We start from the raw sequence: 19,038 nt of genomic DNA on the forward strand, positions 1-19,038 counted from the left end.
GAGCCAACTCAAGTTTCAAATAAGCCTTTCAAAAAATTACATAAGGAAACAAATCTTCCCAAAAATACATAGTTTTACTTCTATTTTCTCAAAGCTATGAAGAAACACTGATTCAAATTTCAAGTCCTCTTCAATGTGCAACAAGAAAGACTTAAGTATGGTTCAACAAAGAATGTTTCCCAAACCCATAGAACCACCACCACTTGTACTGCACTCTCCATCCTAGTGTACTTCATTGTACTAACCCTCACCTTGTATACCCTCTAATGCACTATCCCTAGAGCATTAAGCATATGTGTATTGTGCACAACCTTATGCACTTTGCACACACTTGTGCACTACTCTATTAGCATATTTGATGCTTATGGAAACAAGGTCTAAGAGATGTGGATGGATGAGGTCGCAATCAAAGATGAAGTACACAAATGGATGGAATGTATCCCATAAGAAAAGAGAAGGGAAGGTGTGCAAGCTGAAAAGCTATAAATTCATGTACTTGCTTTAGTATTAATCAATATTCTTTTTTTAAAATCGTATATTGCTAATATTATAAATGGCTCTCTCTCATACCCTCCATAGTTTATTCATGTGGTATCATAGCCACAAGGTCCTATTGTACATCCTCACACCTTGTCCAATATCTTTATCTCTCTAATCCATAGTGCTAGCATATCTCAACTTCCACCATCTCCCTTCTTCCCAAAGTTCAAATAAAAACAACCGCCATTAAAGCTTCCTCTCCTTCAGAGTCCAGTATAGATTTTGGCCTCCTCATCATGAGACACACACACTCGCATCTCTGCATGTGGTATCATCGTATCCCCCTTCCCAAGCCTATCTATGCCGAGATGGTTTTCAAACCTATCAGCTCTCTGATGGGCGTCAAGCAATGGCATCAGATGCAAAGACTAACACGTGGCATCTCAAGTATTAGGTTTACTGCAGACCAAAATCCCATTTATGTTGCTGAGTTGCCAAATTTCAAAAGATTGTGTACAGAACCCACAGAATTATAAGGAAGAGGGTTTGCATTATAAGTCCCATGCTTATCACTCAGCTGACCTTGGAGAAGGGCTGTGACCTGTCCTATGCAACCTCGGCCAGATGTTTCTCTGATTGGTACAATGCTGCCAAGTCCAGCCTTTCAAAGGGAACCACAAAGTTCATTTGCCCCCATAAGAAGGCTATACTGCCACTCTGACTTACAAGAAAAAAACCAGGTAGCCATAAAGGATCCTCGAAATTATGGTTTGCAATACGCCCAAAGCCCTTATACCTGCCCCAACACAATATGACAGGTGATTAACTCAAATACACCATGATCACTATAAGAGCATCATCATCAAGACTTACAACTTCAGAATCCTGAACTCCCTATTTCTCAGTTGCAGATTCACTTCCTGTTGCAAAGAATGAGGAACCTCTATAGACTCGGAGGAAATATCTGCTTTAAAAGTGACTTCACCACAAGGAACATTTGGATCACCTGCACCACACCGAAAAATCAGACAATTGGCACATCACATTAACCAAACAAAGACAGCATCATGACCAAGGGTCTACTCGATAGCTTTCCTTAAGCTTCATACCTAATACCTTTGTCCCAATTATCTCTCCATCATTCTGAGTGACATTGACTATCTCAACACCATGGAGACCATAAAGCCCTTTCCACAGACCAAGCAGTTCCTTCCCTGGTTTTGGTCCTGTCACGCTAAGTCTGCTAAAGAAGAATCTCGAAACAGGACCATTCCTCATGCTGTTCTGCCAAATAGATGCTCTAAACAAACAAGTTTAGGAAATGCTCTCTTTTTCGTGAAAGGTAATGCGCTCTCTCTCTCTCTCTCTCTCTCTCTCTCTCTCTCTCTCTCTCTGTGGGATATGGTCCAGCAGCAACACGAAAGCAAAACATTAAAGGAGGAGCTGAAGGGAACAAGGAAGTAAGTTCAGGAATTGGAAGAGCACGTCAGCTAGATCAAGAAATGCGAAGACAAGACTACCAAGCAGGTACAACAATCTGAACCACAGAAAGTGATTCTAGAGAAGTCATAACACAGATTGAAGAACAATTTAAAACTTGGTTTGCCAAGGAAATTAGGGTAGGAGGCTTGGATGACAGTTGGGATAAGGTCAAAGTCTTAGAAGATGGAACACGAAAGCATACAAAGAAGTTGTTGAGCTAAACAATCATTAGCCTTCATTAAACAGCCCCAAAATTCAATTTAACTAATAAATTTGACCTTATTTAAAAAGAAGCGCCGTCCTAGAGAGTTTCAATGTTCCACATGCAAACCCTAATTTGGGAGGCCCCAAACTTTCTATAAATAGACAGGCTTGTTGAGATGTCGAGCTCTACATAAGCTACCATGCACTAGCTACCTTGATGATGTGGCACGATATTATTCATTGGCGTGTTAGGTGATTGACATAAGGATACGCAAGTGATTCTGCAGCTGGACTACCCCCACGTAGTCCATCCTTGGTTATGGCACATTTATTTGCCACCTCTTCTTTTCTAGTGGGTTCACACTTAGTGACCGCGTGTACATATGTTGTGGTACTTTCATATTAGTATTTTATCATGTTGTAGACTTAGTTCCTATGTGAAAAAGAAGAAAGAAGAAGATTTCAGCCCTATGTCTCTGTGTTCTCAAGTCTCAATTGCTATTTTGTGTGTGTGTGTGTGTGTGTGCGCGCGCGTGCATGCGCGCATGCTCTTGAGTGCTTCACCTCTCTCCCCCCTCGTTTGTTTTCATGATTGAAGACTGAGGTGATGGCATGAACATGGAAGCAACCAAGCGAGCAACCGGTAAGAAGCTCTTCCACCTTGCTCGATTTATCTTAGGTTACAGCTACAAAAGGTTTTTGAGGTTGGCAAGGTTGCAGTCTCCGATTGCAACGAAACTTGGTGAGTAGGAAGAACAGTGTATATACTACAAATTAGCCCTTATCTGCTGTGATTTTTGGCATCTGAGGTCGTTTTGGCCTCTGTTCTAGACCTACTATTGGTCTCGAAAATAGTGTTTCGGTATACTATAATTTCGCATATGTCCGCCATTTACAGATATATAGGTTATAAATTTTGAATCTGTGACATTTCAGGTGTTTCCTAGGTTGCAAACACAAAAGGCATTTGCATACAGATTGCAGATTGCAGTTATTGTTGTGCAATCGGTGAAAAAGACTATGTGTCTAGTTGTAGTGCACCTGATATCAGCTTACTTGTAGATTGCAGGTTTTTGCAAGGTTTTCTATTTTGTCAAAATGTCTAACAACTTCAGCCAGATTGTCAACAAGATGCTTGATAAGAACAATTATCCTACATGGAAGTTCAAGATGACAAATTTCTTGAAAGGCAAAGGTATTTGGAATTACATTGAAGGAGACATGATAGTAGCACTTGAAGTTCCTGTACGAAATGCTGCTACAGAATAGTTAAAGGCTAAGAAAGATTGAGAGAAAACACAAAGTAAAGTTATGCATTAGTTGTTTATCAATGTCACAAATAGCATGATGGGCTATTTGAAATAATCTAAAACCCCCGCTATTGCATGGAAGAATTTAGCAAGGCTGTTTGACGTAAATACAAAGGCCAAAAAGTTGCAACTCAAGTCAGAGTTGAATCAAATAAAAAGAAAAAACCTATCCATTAATAATTGTGCCTTGAAGATCAAGAGTATTATGAAAGCTCTTGGATCTATCAATGTGGTAGTTGATGATAATAATGTTGTGCGTGCATGTTCAGATGGACATGGAGATGAATACAAGAGCTTCAGGTCATCTATGAATACAATGAATGATATTCTTGACTTTGCACACTTAATTTCTATGTTAATACTTGAGGACAAGAACCTTGGCTTTGACTTCTCTTCTTCTCAAAGCAAAAACAAGTCTGAATAAATGTTTTACTCTACTAGCAAAGTTAGAGGTCATGGTAGAGACTAAGGTAGTAATCATGGTCAAGATTATGATGCATAGCAAAATAGAGGACAGTCTTGAGGAAGGGGGAGCCGAAGAGGACAAGTTGCAGATTCTAATAGGCAACAGAATTTGGGTGATAACAAAGAGTGGTGGCATTGTGGTTAGAAAGGCCACATTTCTAAAATTGCTTCAAAAAGAAGGCTGAAATTAGAAAAAGAAAAAGTTAATAAGATAACTATGCATTCAGGAGTAGAAACAATGATGATAGAAGTGAACGGTTGTTTGTTATGCAATACTTTATGAATACTATGAACATTGATGGTTTATCAAAGAATAATGTATGATATGTAGACTTAGGTGCCTCTAACCACATGACTTCTTGCAGAGAGTGGTTTAGAGAGAAGCACAATCCAAAGTCTTCGGGCTATGTGAAGACAGGGGATGACACACCTCACCCCATTACTCATGTTGAGAATGCTCATTTGAGTATGCAAGATGGTAAAACTAAGTACTCAGTTGATGTGCTGCATATACCAAATATTATAGAAAATTTGGGTTCTATTGGTCAGATGACAGAATAGGGATTGTAAGTTCAATTTACATCTGATGATTGTTATGTCGAAGATCCTAAAAATGATTGCAAGTTAATTGCAAAAGAGAAACGTGCTAGCAGATTGTTTACACTTGATGTAAGTGCAATGGATGTTACCATATTTACACAAGGTTCAGGTGTTAGGGCTAATATTGAAATTTGACATAAGAGAATTGGTCATGTGGATGTGTAGCGGCTAAAAGACGTGCAATTAAAACAAATTGTAGATGGCTTGCCTAAGTTTAGAGTTGATGGGATGCACAAAGTATCTGAAGCATGTCAATTTAAAAAGCAAGTAAGATATGCATTTTCACGTGAAAAGCACGTATGCAAGAAGCCACTTGAATTGATACATTGTAATGTGTGAGATCCTACAAAGATTGCAACTTTGAGTGGTTGCACGTATTATGTTTCTTTTATTGATGATCATACTCGCAAAGTATGGGTTTTCTTTATATGTGAGAAAAATGAGGTATTCACTCACTTTAAAAGATTTAAGGCTTTGGTTGAGAAGGAGACAGGGTTGAATATTAAATGCCTAAGATGTTATAAGTGGAGAAGGTAGAGGGAGAAATGGGGCTGGAAATGGACTTCTCAAGCCTCATACAGGGGCAAAAGGATATAAAAGAGCAATTTGAACAACTAAAGAACCTTGGAGAGGAGCTCACAGAGGAGGTGAAAAGGGTGAAGACACAGGCTCATGTGGAGTTCCATAATAAGGAGAGACAGCAAAAGGAATGGCTACTAAAAGAATTGCAAGAGGCTAGGCCATGGAAAGACGAGGAGTCACTAGAGACGGAAAACCAACTCCTTGGGACCCTCCACGAGTAGGAACGACTGAAAGAAGAGCTAAATCGTCACAAACAAGACCAGGAGAAGGTGTTGGTAATTTAGAGAGACAACAAAAGAAACAACTACTGAAGGAATTGCAAGAGGCTAGGGCATAGAAAGATGAGGAGTCGCTAGAGGCAGAAAACCAACTTCTTGGGACCCTCCACGAGCAAGAACGACTGAAAGAAGAGCTGAATTGTCACAAACATAACAAGGAGAAGATGTTGGCAATCTAGAGAGAACAAGAGGAAGTGGTGACAACTCTCTCCAATGAGTTTTCTGATTTTTGTAGAAAAATGATATACAAAGACAATATTCATGTAGATATACTCCGCAACAAAATGGAGTTGTTGAGTGGAAAAACAGACATATCGCAGAGCTGGCTCGTGCATTGATGCCAGAAAGAAACTTGCCTCATTACTATTGGGTTGAAGCAGTTGCTATTGCCACTTGGTTGAATCTGATGAGACATGTAGTTAGCTCTCAAGACCTATGGGATCTTGTGTTGGGATTGAAACCCCAACCCAATCCCGCACTTATTATGTACGAGGTTGTCCATTCATAGAAGGCTACGAATGCCTCCGCCATTGTCACGTTGATGCAAGATCTTCTCCTTGAGTTTCATTTGCAACTATAGCACTTTGACCTAGCATCCAAGCGATGGGCACACTTGACTGACTGCTATTAGGCTCGAGATAGGACCTGTCATATCACACTTACCATGAACTTCAAAACTTCAAAATCATTGAGTGCAATGACCTTAAGGTCAAGTTGGCTAAGTATCGACGACTTCTTGTCGAGTTCTTTACAACAAGGGCTCCTAAGTCCTATAATGATCAAGTCACGTTGTTCTGAATAAGCTGCCAAGGAGGCTACCATGCCTACCGTCTATGAAATTGAGTAACATATTAAGTTACACTTGGCTGTTCAATCAATTTCGTAGCCCTACATCATTAGAGGAGAGCCTCACTGCCACTTCTTAGAAGGTGCAACAACTTCAATTTAAAATAAAAATCAAGCTAGTGAGTCATAAGGAACCTCTCAGTTATCTCTTAAACCCAAGTGGCAAAATGTACCTAAAAAGAATAGGTATTGTCAACATTGTCAAAAGGCTAGCCATTTTGATTACGAGTGTCAATCAAGGGCAAGAGACATAGCCAAAATCAAAGGCTCAAACCCGTGCCCCTCAATTGAGAAACCCCCAGCAAGGAAGATAGGGTGGTGGCAACCAAAATTAGGGATAGTGACATGGTCACCCACACTGCCACCGGTTAGCTATCATAGTCTATTTCATTCTCAATGCTAGAGAACTTGTCTAACTAGTCTAGTAGGGCTCACCTCATCTCTTTATAGACATCCAAGGATTTGAGTCTCATTCATATATGCAAGTTATCTCTTGACAAGGTGACTACTAAGGCCCACTCTTCACAGCTGAGCACTTCTTTCCCTATTTGGATTGTGAACAAAGAAAGCTATATATCACATGACCCCCATCGAGGACATTTTTCTCACCCAAGCCCCTGTAGCCAAGGTGTATCCAGGTTGGGAATAACTCCTTGATCAAGATTCAGGCTCCACGTCATCACATCAATTTTGCTACTAACCAAGGTCCTAGACAATTTCTATCATGTTTCTTAGCTTGGGGCGAACTTATTATTTATTCAACAACTTTGGCGGTTGGGGCGAGAAGTCTTTTTTACAATGACCGCGGTCGAGATCCTTGACTCTCAGACTAGTTTAGTGATTGCTTGCAATGAGGCTTTCAGATTTGGCTACCAATCGAGATCCTACAAACAATAAGTCTCTTTGGTATTATCACTTGGGGCATCTCGAATACAAATCTCTTTATGAGCAATCTCACCTACAGATGGTTGAGGGCCTTCCACATCCGAAACTATCTAGAGATATCTCTACAGCCTATCAACTACCAAAATTGCATTGTGTTTCATTCCTTCAACAACAGCCTACACATAGAGCTAAAGCGCCGCTTAGATTGATCCATGTTGATTTTTAAAGAACGACATCCATTGCTGCTTTGAACGGCGTATTGTACTTTTTTTAATAGTGGATGAGTTCTCTAGGCATATGTGAGTGTATTTATTAAAGCATAAATCTAACACAGTCACCTACTTCTCTGCATGGATACGGGTATTGTTGGTGCATAATCAGACTCGTCATCATGTCGGTTGCATGAGGAGTGATAATGGTAGTGAGTTTATCTCCCACGAGTTCATCGAGTTTCTACATGAGTGTGGCATCTCTCATCAACTCACCTCCACTAACTCCCCTTCTCAAAATGGAGTCATAGAGTGTAGGAAGAAACTAAACAATCATAAACATGGCACACTCTATGTTGTTCGAAGCAAAGCTTTCTGAGAGCTTTTGGGTCAAGCCTGTTCGTAATTCCGTGTACATCCTCAACCAGTGTCCCATTGCAACAATCTCTAAAATGACTCCATATCAAGCATTCTTTAGCTCTCGGCCTATAGTTTCCCACTTTAGAGTCTTCGAGCGTTGTTCCTACATGCACATTTCTAATGATAGAATAGAAAGCTCTCTTCCCAAGCTGATCTCTTGATTTTTGTAGGATACTCCTTTGAGGCAAAAGCCTATCCTTTGTTCAATCCTCCAACAACCCAGGTGATCGTATGGAGAGATGTAGTGTTTTATGATAGGAACGTTGTGCCATCTGCTACACTAGACTCCCAACCAATTCTTTTTGACACACCATCGAAGATAGTACCTTCTGAGTCGGGTCTACTACCCGCTCTTGATCTTCCTGTAAATTCTTCAACTCCCAAGCCCCCTCTGCGAGACGCGTTACCTTACTCATTCAAAATAGCCTTCATTCTCGGATAGGGTGGTAAATATCCTAATTTAATACTAATTATAGCAAGTATAAAATTCACATAAACTGAAAATGCAAATATTACTACTTTAATCTTGGACATTGGACACCCTGTTGGTCCCTTAATTGGCACTCCTTGTGGTATTTCTTTATTTTATTGTGCAAATGGAAGAACTACTACTGAGATCCTCTGATCTCCTTCGCTAATCCAAGTGCCTCTTGCTATCAAAACTGACTAGCAAGCCTCCAAACCAATTTTCCCCTTTGTTCGCTTAGGGATTGGCCTTCACCATGCCCTTTGAAAGACAAATTCAGCCCCAAATTCCTCAATTACAATCGTTAAAATTCAAGTCCTAGGCCCTCAATTCTGAGCACCATTCTGAGGCGATTGTCAAAACCCTAATTTTTGCTGTAAATTAGGCTTTACAGTAGAGATTGAATGCAATCTCTTCCTCTCATGGTTCAAACTACTGAAAAATCCTAAGATAACTTGAGAGATGGCTAGGGGATGAGAGAGAATGCTCTAGAGAGAAATTTCAGAGTTTCATCGCAAGAAATGCTGAAAAGCTACTACAGCCGTGCTCAAACAGCCATGAAAGTTGCTATCTATAGCTTAGAACCACAAAAAGATTGTTGGCCCCCTCTTCTATGTTGTCATCTGTACCAAAAGAACCTTGGGCTGCTGTCACCTCTTCCCAAAGGACTCCAAACTCTTGATCCCTAGTGGCTACAAATCATATCAGTAGTCTCTCTTTGCTCTCTAACAACCTTCTCCTCTCTCACAATGGCTAGAATAGACTTCCACTAATCCTTAAAAACGTTTTTTCCACTTGCATGGGCAAGTTTTGCCAAGTGACAGCCTTCTAATTCCATTTTCTAGCATTATCTAACTTATTTAATTAATTTTTAGAATAATAATTCTGAAAATTAATTTAAAAATTATTCTAGTGCTCAAAATATTAATTTCACCAACCAACAATTAAATTGGCTAGGTGAGTTTATATTCCAAGTATCCTTGGAAAGTTATTGACCCTTAGACAAGCATTAATTAATTAACTAATGCTTAGTCTCTCATATCACCATTGACATTAGTAACCAATAAATTGGTCTAAGCCCACATCCAACACCAGGTACCACTTAGTACTTGCCATGCATAAATATTACAACTTTTGCCTTTGACACTCATTGCATCCTCGGGGTTCTTGGCCTGTTACCATGAAATAACTGCCATGTGCATCACATGTGATAAATAACCTTGCATATTTGATTAATAATTTAATTGAATGTTATTAGCAAGATTAAAGCATCTTAAAATTTCATGTCCCCGTTACAAACCTCCCCCTTGAAATCCCTACAATTGTCCTCGATTGTACTACATTGTGCCAAAGGAAAAGCATACTGCACTTGAAGTTCCGTAAGGTATCATAGTCACAACATTAGCTACTATTATCCAACCATGCCACATGCCCCAAACCTTGCTGAAAATTTCCAACCAGCATAAACATCAAATAATACTAAGAATTAGCCTAGAACTCTTACTAGAAATCCATTGGATGCATCCATAACTTATGTTTCTCAACTGTTCTAACTTCACAACAACAATAAAGCATATTCTCAACATAAACCATACCTGAAACTATCAATGGCATTTACTAACATGCTAGGCATCCCCTAAGGCTAGTTGTGAGTCCCTTTTCCAAGGGGGATTAGCTTGCCACCTCGAAGAGTTTGAATTGACTCCAATGGGGAGAGGTTGACCCCAATAGGGAGAGGTTATTCCATAGGGAGATCCTTGGATACGAAGAGTTAAGGGTGCCAAGGGGGCTTTGGCCAGTAAACTCTTAGACTCCTAGGAATTATCCAAACCCCTACGTAACTTAGGATGGACTTTTTGAGACCTCGATACTAGTTAGAGGCGAAAATATTGGCAAAATAAATGCCTCCGTAGTACTGTTCTTTCGTATGGGTGGAAGGTGAGCACTTATATGAGAATCTTGTTTCTCAAATATTTGTTTCATGGAACCAGTTGTAAACCATTGAAAACTGAGCATAAACTGATCATTTGCTGATTTGAGAACTAATCATAAACTACCGCAAATGTGACCCCAAACTGATCATAAACTCATTGCAAAAACTGATCAGTAATTGATACAAAAACTGATGCAAAACCAATCCCAAAAGTGACCATAAACGGTTCTCAAACTAATCAAAGACTGAGCTGAAACTCATCAAATTTTTTTTCTCAAAATTGAGGCAAAAACTCATGCCAAACTAATCATAAACTAATGCAAATGTATAGTTTCATTGCTCGGGTGAAACTCATACTCATCTCATACATCTCACAGTCACTGATACACTGAGTAGTTACCTCATGACAAACATACTATCAGCACACTACCTTGAATGCATGGTGAATAGATCCGAGATCCACTACATACGAGAGCTGTCCACAACTGGTGGAGTGGAAGTGCTATTCCCCCTTGAGGATTAGGCAATACTCCAGACCCCTGCTCTAGTAAACCTAGCTGAGCCTGAACAAAACTCGGTTCTAACTAAAAGGCATCTAGGTAAAGCTGCAACAACTCAAGATGGTCTGCCAAGTCATTCTCTTCCACCCACTTTGCATCTATTGGTGAAACAATGCTAAAGCTTCACCAAGAAGCATATGAAAACTTTACCTCTAACTTTGCTTGCCTTGAAGCATCCACTAGGTTGTCGCCTTTCTTCCCCTTAAGCATTGCCATGCTCTATATACTTTCACATTGTTGTGATTCCAACTTAACTAATATGCAACATTGCATCCAATTGACTAGCCCCTCACGTGTGCTTGACATGTTAGGAGCACTAGATGCATAAGAAAACATTTTCTTTTGCATGCTTTGGACCATTGCAATGTGACTATGCATGGGAATTTGTATACTACCAGCTATACCAAAATATATTTTCCCATACATTGCATTTTCCTCATGACCAACATTATACGAAGCATTTGCATAACTAGCATCAATACTACGAGTCCCAAACACAATGGGCTGCATATATGTGTTGCCAAACTTGCCACTTTGTGTCCTTTCACATTGTTGTGATTCCAACTTAACTAATATGCAACATTGCATCCAATTGACTAGCCCCTCACGTGTACTTGACATGTTAGGAGCACTAGATGCATAAGAAAACATTTTCTTTTGCATGCTTTGGATCATTGCAATGTGACTGTGCATGGGAATTTGTATACTACCAGCTATAACAAGATATATTTTCCCATACATTGCATTTTCCTCATGACCAACATTATACGAAGCATTTGCATAGCTAGCATCAATACTACGAGTCCCAAACACAATGGGCTGCATATATGTGTTGCCAAACTTGCCACTTTGTGTCCCAATATCATGTTAACATTGCTATACATGGGGTCATGTATATTACCAACCATACCTGGATACATTGGGCCTTGCACACTACGCATTAGTTGCTGCATACCATAAGGAGCTATACCATACATCTCCATATGAAGTCCCTAACCCACCATAGCATGGAAACTAGTGCCACCATCGAGGTAACCTGGCTGCCCCATAATTGCATGCATGCCCTCCTATCCAAAAAACATTGGATTGGCACTTCCAAGTTGGCCTTGCCTATGCATCAATTGCCCCACTAGCATCATTTGCTTGTGCTCAGTACCTATATTTGGAACATCACGCTACTGTACTGGCTCTTCCTTGGGTGCATCTTATTGTCTCGAAGCTCCTGAAGAAGAGCTCCTCTTCTTGCCTTTGCTCCCCTCCTTTAAGGGGTTTAAAAAGTGCATGAGTTGAGGATAACTTGCCAATTGCACAATCATTTTAGTTGCTGTCATCAGCTGATATTTAAAATGATAATCAAATTCTTCTTGCTCTTGCTGGTCATTAGATTATGAAGACCTAGAAGGACCCACGTTTTGATCTAAAACAACATTATCAGCTTATTGTCCATGTGTCGTATCTTGTCCAAGATCAGGCGTTGCATTTTGCCCAACACTGTGAATTTTCAGATTGAGAGACATCATCCCTACTTGATTCCATCTCACTATCTGAAAACATTCTTGCTGTAATGCTCAGCTGAATACAATTTGAGCACTAGAGCAAAGCTTCTGACCTTCACTCAAGTGCCTCAGGTCCACCAATTCAAGGGATTGAGTGGTATCCCAGCAACTGAACTATGAAACTAGCCTTCCTTCTCGGATAGGGTGGTAAATAACTTGATTTAACACTAATTACAGCAAGCATAAAATTCCCATAAACTGAAAATGCAAATATTTCCATTTTAATCTTGGACAGTGGACACCCTATTGGCACCCCTTGCGGTATTTCTTTATCTTATATTGCAAATGGAAGGACTACTAATGTAGCATCTATGCCTGGTAACCTTGTATCCGAAGCTCAGCACCGTCACATCATATGGCTCTACCCCCCTGCTCCGCCTAATCATGCCCGCCCCCCAGTTTGGATCACGCCTCTCGCTCCGCCTATTCGCATCCCCCCAAATCGCAGGCCGTTTTCTCCCCCCCATCTTTCCGCCCCGCCCGTTCGCGTTCCCCCCCCCCCTGCGGCGTGCTTTCCCCGTCCGCAACCTCGGACCCGTCTGCGGTGTATCAAAAACAACAATGTCCCCCCCCCCCCCCCCCCCCTGCCATTGATCCCCCCCACCCTCCAGTTGCTCCCTCTATCTACAGCAACTCCCCCCTCCCCCCCCTCAGGTAGCACTGCGATGTGATTGGTAGTTCTCTCAGAAGCGAGACGCAATGGAAACCTCTGGTCAGACGCCAGCGCACTCAACGAGTTCCCCCTACTCAAACACCTTGCGCGTAGTCCTCTCTGAGGAGCAACTCTTAGCCATCGGAGCTAATGGAAACAACGATTTATGGTCAGGTAGTAGGACATTTCCCAGCCAGGGCCCAGCTTTGGGACTAGCTTCACTCCATGCTGCGCATTGGCAGAGCGCAGATCGTGGAGACGGTCCTATTGGGCCAAGGGATCTTCATGGTCCGGCTCAACTCGGCGGACGCAGCTCGCGAGTTACTCGCCAGTTCACCATATGTATCCATGAAGGGGATCATATACATGGTCCCTTGGTACAGTGGCTTTACTGTGGAGGCATTTGCACTCCACAACAGGTTTCTTCGGCACCCGATCACCCTTCTTTTCCCCAGCCTGGCGATTGAGTATTGCCAGTTGGTGGAAGACTTTGGACGGCTCTTCGGCGCTGTCCTTTCCACGTCTTTCGCGGATGCAGTGACAGCAGCAGGAGTCCCGAAGGTACGGGTGCAGTGAAAGAGGTTAAGAATATCCCAAGTTCCTAGAGATTGAGGCAGGCTAGGACTCCTTTAGGCAGCAGGTCATTGTGACTGGGCAACCAGGGTAGTGTCTGCGCTGCCACGATTTTGGGCATCATGCAGTAGTTTATACGCGTTTCGGAGCCAAGGCGGCTCCGCCGACAGACTTGCAGGTGGACGCTGAAGGCTTCACACGGGTCCAGAGACGACAGAGAGGGAGATGGCAGGGGGTGGGGGCGCAGCCAGCTCATCAAACCCAGCCTCATCAGCAGGGTACAGGTGGGCGAGTGACGCCCCCTCAGCAGAGCACTCCACAACCCCCCCTGTCCGTCCCACCCGGCAGGACCACAGCTCCCCACATCCTCCACCCGTGCCACAGACTACCTCGCATGAGTTCCCACAATCCCCTCATCCACCCCCCCACCCCCCAACATCGCATGCCCTCCCACCATCCCCCCTACCGAGCACCCTCCCTAATCCGCACCCGGTTCAAGTGATCCTCCCTAGATCCACCCCCCCTCCTCCCACAGGAGGTGATGAGCCATACACACCTACCTCCTCCGTGCACCAGCAGTCTTTCCCCTCCCACACAACCACCAGCTCATCCGCCCCTGCCACCCACCACACATTCCCGAGACAGGCACAGTTGTTGCCACAGGAGTTCTTCCGCAGTGGCCCATGGTCCTACCTGAGAGTTGTGGAGCGCGGAGAGTTCCCACTACCTCTAGAGGTGGGGATCTTTGTGGTTCGTAAGTCAAGGAGGGGCAAGGTCCATCTACTAGCACCACCATATGGACCAAACTACGCCTTTTTTCTTCAGTCCTCTTACTCAAGGGAGTATACGACTACACAGATTGAGGAGTTGAAGAGTCAAGTGGCGGATCACATCTCCCAATGGATGGGAGATGAAGGATTAGCATTGTTTGCACAACAATGGCCTGGTTGCATGATGGACATTAACTGGTGGGCTGGTGCCGAGGTCCCACACTTGAGCATTATCTTTCGAGCGCCCCCCACAGTGGAGAGCTCCGAGGGACGTGATCGAGTGGCCCCCGGCACAGGCGGCTTGTTTCTACCAGTGTACAGAGTCGCAACTCTCAGCATGGTTGATAGATGCATTGATAGTACCACTTGGAGCATCTATCACCCCTATGGTCCGGCCAAGGGCCACCATGGGGGACTGGAGTTCACCCTCCAGACCGGTGGCAAAGCGCACTTGCATGCCTCGGCCCCCGGCACAGGCGGCCTGTTTCTACCAGTGTACAGAGTCGCGACTCTCAGCATGGATGATAGATGCATTGATAGTACCACTTGGAGCATCTATCACCCCTATGGTCCGACCAAGGGCCACCATGGGGGACTGGAGTTCACCCTCCAAACCGGTGGCAAAGCGCACTTGCATGCCTCACAGTTTCTCCTCCTCATCAGCAGCATCCACACCAAATAGATGCCTATTTGTCACAGGTTTCCCCATGAGCTTACGCCTTGCATCCTGGAATGTGGATAGTCTCCACTACAGTGGGGCACGTGGTTCCAGGAAGTTGATTGTTCGGCAAGAGTTGCAACCTGCCCTTGCCGGACGGATCGACATCTTGCTTCTGCAAGAGCACAAGCTCACCTCCACCCAGACGCACCGGGTTGGGAAGGTACTTTCGGGCAGCTCGCACACTTACTGGGAGCACGCCATAGGCGCCCACGGCAAGAGTGGAGGCGTATGCACCTCTATTGGCCCGAGTCTCACTGCTTGTGTACGAGACCAGGGGCCGATAGTGGCAAGAAGGGTTCTATGGATCACATTGGATATTGGGGACTCGTGCATTGCAGTCCTCAATGTCTATGCCCCTATGGAGGTTAGGCCACACAGCAGGTTCTGGGTGGAGATCGCAAATGGACTCCCAGAGGTGGACTCCTGGATCGTTGGAGGAGATTTCAACAACCTGGCGGCTTTGGAGGACTAGCAAGGCAAAGGCAAAAACTACCAGGGCATGGCTGAGGAGGAGCAGGAGCCATGGGAGGTCTTTTTGCTTGTAGTCGGAGAACGTGATGCTTGGAGAGACCCTGCCTTCCACAGGAGGGAGAGGTTGTTGGACTTCTATTGGGGATACAGGCGGCTAGGTGGAGTCCTACTGGAGCGGTTGGACAGGTTTTATGTGGGAGAGTGGGGAGGCTCTCGTGGAGGCCAGATTGAGCAATTGGCAGGCACCACATTGTCTGATCGTTGCCCGGTTCTCTTGACGCTTGACCCCCCAGCATCTGCCCTAGACACACGATCCTGTCGGATCCCTGACTCGATCTATAGGAGGGAGGAGGTGACGAGATAGACAGAGCAGATTTTGACCAGAGAGTGGGACAGGAGGGACCAGATATAGCAGAGGAGGTTGCAAAGGTTCTAGCCGAGTCGAACAGAATCTGGCAAGAGGCAACCATACAGACCAGGCAGCAGTGCTAGAAGGAGGAGAGAGCACTCCGACGGGACCTTGCAGCCACGCAGAGATTATTGCAAGAGGCACCAAGGGATCCCACCCTCCACACACGAGAGGTACACGCACGAGCAGCCATTGTTGGCCTAGAGGACAAGCGCTCGGAGTTCTCTTTCTGAACCTTAGCAGCCTTCTCGACGCGGAAGGGGGACACGATGTGCAGGGAGTTCTTTCAGGTGCACCAGCCCCGCACCACAGGAGAGCAGATACGCAACCTTCGGGATCAGTATGGGAGGACCCGCCAGACGAGGTGATGGAGATTGCCACCGACTATTACACGCGCCTTCAGCTTCAGCTAGAGAACAAAGATGTAGACAGCAGGTATGGGATGACATCCCGTACCTCGTCACAGAGATGGGATGGTCCCTCCTAGCCCCCTTCACAAAGAAGGAACTAGAGGAGGCTTTCCATACACAAGATGGGTAGAAATGCCCAGGGGAGGATGGCCTCTCTAAGGCCTTCTTCACTACCTACTGGGAAGTAGTGAAGGACCCCATATTGATGGCCTTCCAGGAGATTTTCACTTCAAGTGAAATGCCAAGGAGTCTCTCGACAGGCCTTATCAATCTTCTCCCCAAAGGAGGAGACCGGTTGGAGCTTTCCCAGTGGAGACTGATCACCTTATTGTCAATGGCCTATAAGGCACTCGCAAAGATGATTGGTAGGCGACTACGCCCCGTCCTTCCAGATATCATCCATGACACACAGACAGGCTTTGTCTACGATAGGAGCATCCTAGACAATGTATTTACTTTCTTTGAGGTGACAGAGTGGGCTCAGCACACTGGGTAGAAACTGGCTGTACTACTCTTGGATTTCGAGAAAGCTTATGACAAGGTGGACTGGGATTTCCTAGAGGGCACCATGGTGAGGTTGGAATTCCCCCAGGCTTGGATTCGTGGGGTCTCCGCCTTGTACAGATCGGCCACCAACAGGGTTCTCATAGGCAGAAGGCGAGAGAAGGAGTTTCGGCTGGAGAGATCGGTTCGACAGGGCTGCCCCTTGGCCCCATACCTGTTTCTACTCTTCGCAGAGGCGATGTCTCACTTCCTCAGGTCACGTGTGAGTGGATTACGCGGCCTTCGACTTCTAGTGAGAGAGGAGACTGAGTTGCTAGACTTAGAATATGCAGATGATACGGCCCTCTACATAGAGAACGATGAGTTGACGCTGGAGAGAGTGAGGCTGGCTATTGACGTGTTTTGCTTTGCAGCGGGAGCGAAAATCAACTGGCGAAAGTCGGTTGGTTTCCTCACAGACCTGGACTCCAGCACGGAGTGGAGCGTCCACCTGGCATTTAGATGGGTGAGCAGAGGGCAGACCGTCCGATACCTAGGGTTCCAGGTGGGACTCGACATCACTCCTGCCCAACAGTTTCTTCCTGTCCTTGATTCTATTCGAAGGAAACTGACCTACCCGAGCACGGTTCGCCTCTCACTAGCCGGACGAGCCCTCGTGGTTAACCAGGTCCTCCTAGAGACGGCCTAGAATATTGCCTCATGTGGTGCTTCTCCTCATCGCACGTAGTGCAGCTTCGCCACCTACTGCGGAATTTCCTTTGGTCAGGGTCTAATGATTCCAGGGATTCCAGGGTTAAGGTGGCGTGGGCAACTATCATACGACATAGGTCAGAGGGAGGGCTTGGGATCATAGACCCTGAGTATCAGAGTATGGCCCTCTTGGGCAAGCTAGTTGTCCACGGTCACACAGCAAGCAGGTAGAACTAGAAGGTCTTATTGCAGGAGGGCCTTCAGGACTGTAGACTGAGGCTTGGCGGTGAATGGAGACCGTTCCTGAGATGGATCTTCACGTCTGCCCAGATCACCCCTCCCAGATCACCTTTCCTTTGCAGCTTACTCCCTGTGTGACAGGGCCTCCATAAGGCCCTAATCCAGAGCCCCCTAGGCTACCAAGAGCAAATAGACCGTCAGCCGGTAATCTGGAACCCCTAGGTCAAAGATTGGGAAGGGGCACAGATAGCTAAATGCCCCCACGTCCAGTGGGCTGGGTGGGAGGCTGGCCCGGCTCGTACCATCAAAACATGGCGGGAGGTGTACACGAGGGGGGAAGAGGAGGTGTTGCAATGAGTATCAGGCTGCCAGAGAGGAGTGGAGTTGAGGAGAAGGGAGATAGATGGAGCAATACCTCCAGAGTGGCTTGCTTTCCCGATACGAGAGCCGATAGAGCACGAGGAGGTATGGATAGCTAGGTTTTCACCAGCAGGCATCCCCCTTCAGGTGACAGGTAGAGTGGGTGGCACCCCGTGGGGAACTTTCTTCGTCGTTCAGGAGGGGGGACGTCTAGCCCTTGACAAAGGGCAGCAAGATGAGGGGATTGCCGCCCTTTCGTGGAGGAGGATTCGGGTGGTGGGCCTTCAGGGGAAGACATGGCAACTAGACCCCTATGTTTTCTGGAAGGAGCTCAAGCAGTGGCGCCTTTGGATCTGCTAGGGCAAACCACTTGATGAGCTGGAGTGGGACCCAGGAGAGTGGCTATGGCCGGCCTCTGCGGTCGCCAACAAGCCACCCAGGTTCCTAGAGTACACTGCCATGATTGGCAGACATGTACTGATACAAGAGCATATGGACTAAGTGCCGTCACGTAACAGGCACTGGGCGGAGCACAACATCACGAAGCCCTTCCGACGGACCTTCTGGCGCCACCTATGGAATAGCTAGAGGCCGAGGAGAGTGTCGTATTTCTTATGGCTGGTGGCACATGGAGGCTTGGCAATGGGAAGTTGGCTTGCCTAGATATAGAAGGAGGGAGGTTGTAAGCGTTGCACACAGCAGCCTCTGGAAACCCCAAAGCACTGCCTTTGGTTATGTGAGGAGGCGCAGCTCGTGTGGAGAGGAGCATGCCCCATCCTTCGCCGTATAGCACCCAACCTTGGGTGTATCTCATGGGGAGCTTTCTGTTGGCAGGCAGTCAGCCAAGGCCGTCACCTTTTGTATGAGACTGGGATGTAGGACACGATATTCATTATCGAGACAGGGTCGTGCGTAGTGGTCGATTTGGAGGCTATACTCATCCGCAAGGTACTGGAGCCCAC

At 45.3% G+C, this 19,038-nt stretch overlaps 1 protein-coding gene across 2 annotated transcripts in view; it reads right to left on the reverse strand.

Moving 5' to 3' along the window:
• Positions 1-208: 208 nt before the first annotated feature.
• LOC148016528 (uncharacterized) overlaps positions 209-19,038 on the reverse strand; it is an 86,651-nt gene continuing 67,821 nt past the window's right edge. Inside the window, exons 4-6 of one of the 2 annotated variants that reach the window (XM_087663640.1) lie at positions 1,590-1,764; positions 1,354-1,486; positions 209-1,276 (exon numbers count right to left, since the gene is read on the reverse strand). In XM_087663640.1, coding sequence (XP_087519766.1) covers positions 1,087-1,276; positions 1,354-1,486; positions 1,590-1,764 — 498 coding nt within the window. In that variant the 3' untranslated portion in view covers positions 209-1,086. The remainder of the gene's footprint in view (positions 1,277-1,353; positions 1,487-1,589; positions 1,765-19,038) is intronic. The other variant, XM_087663639.1, reaches the window with a different exon arrangement.

This window comes from Lygodium microphyllum, chromosome 23 (genome assembly GCF_053477565.2).
Source record: "Lygodium microphyllum isolate KBCC chromosome 23, Lygodium_microphyllum_v1.1.10, whole genome shotgun sequence".
In the NCBI taxonomy this organism is placed as follows: Eukaryota; Viridiplantae; Streptophyta; class Polypodiopsida; order Schizaeales; family Lygodiaceae; genus Lygodium; species Lygodium microphyllum.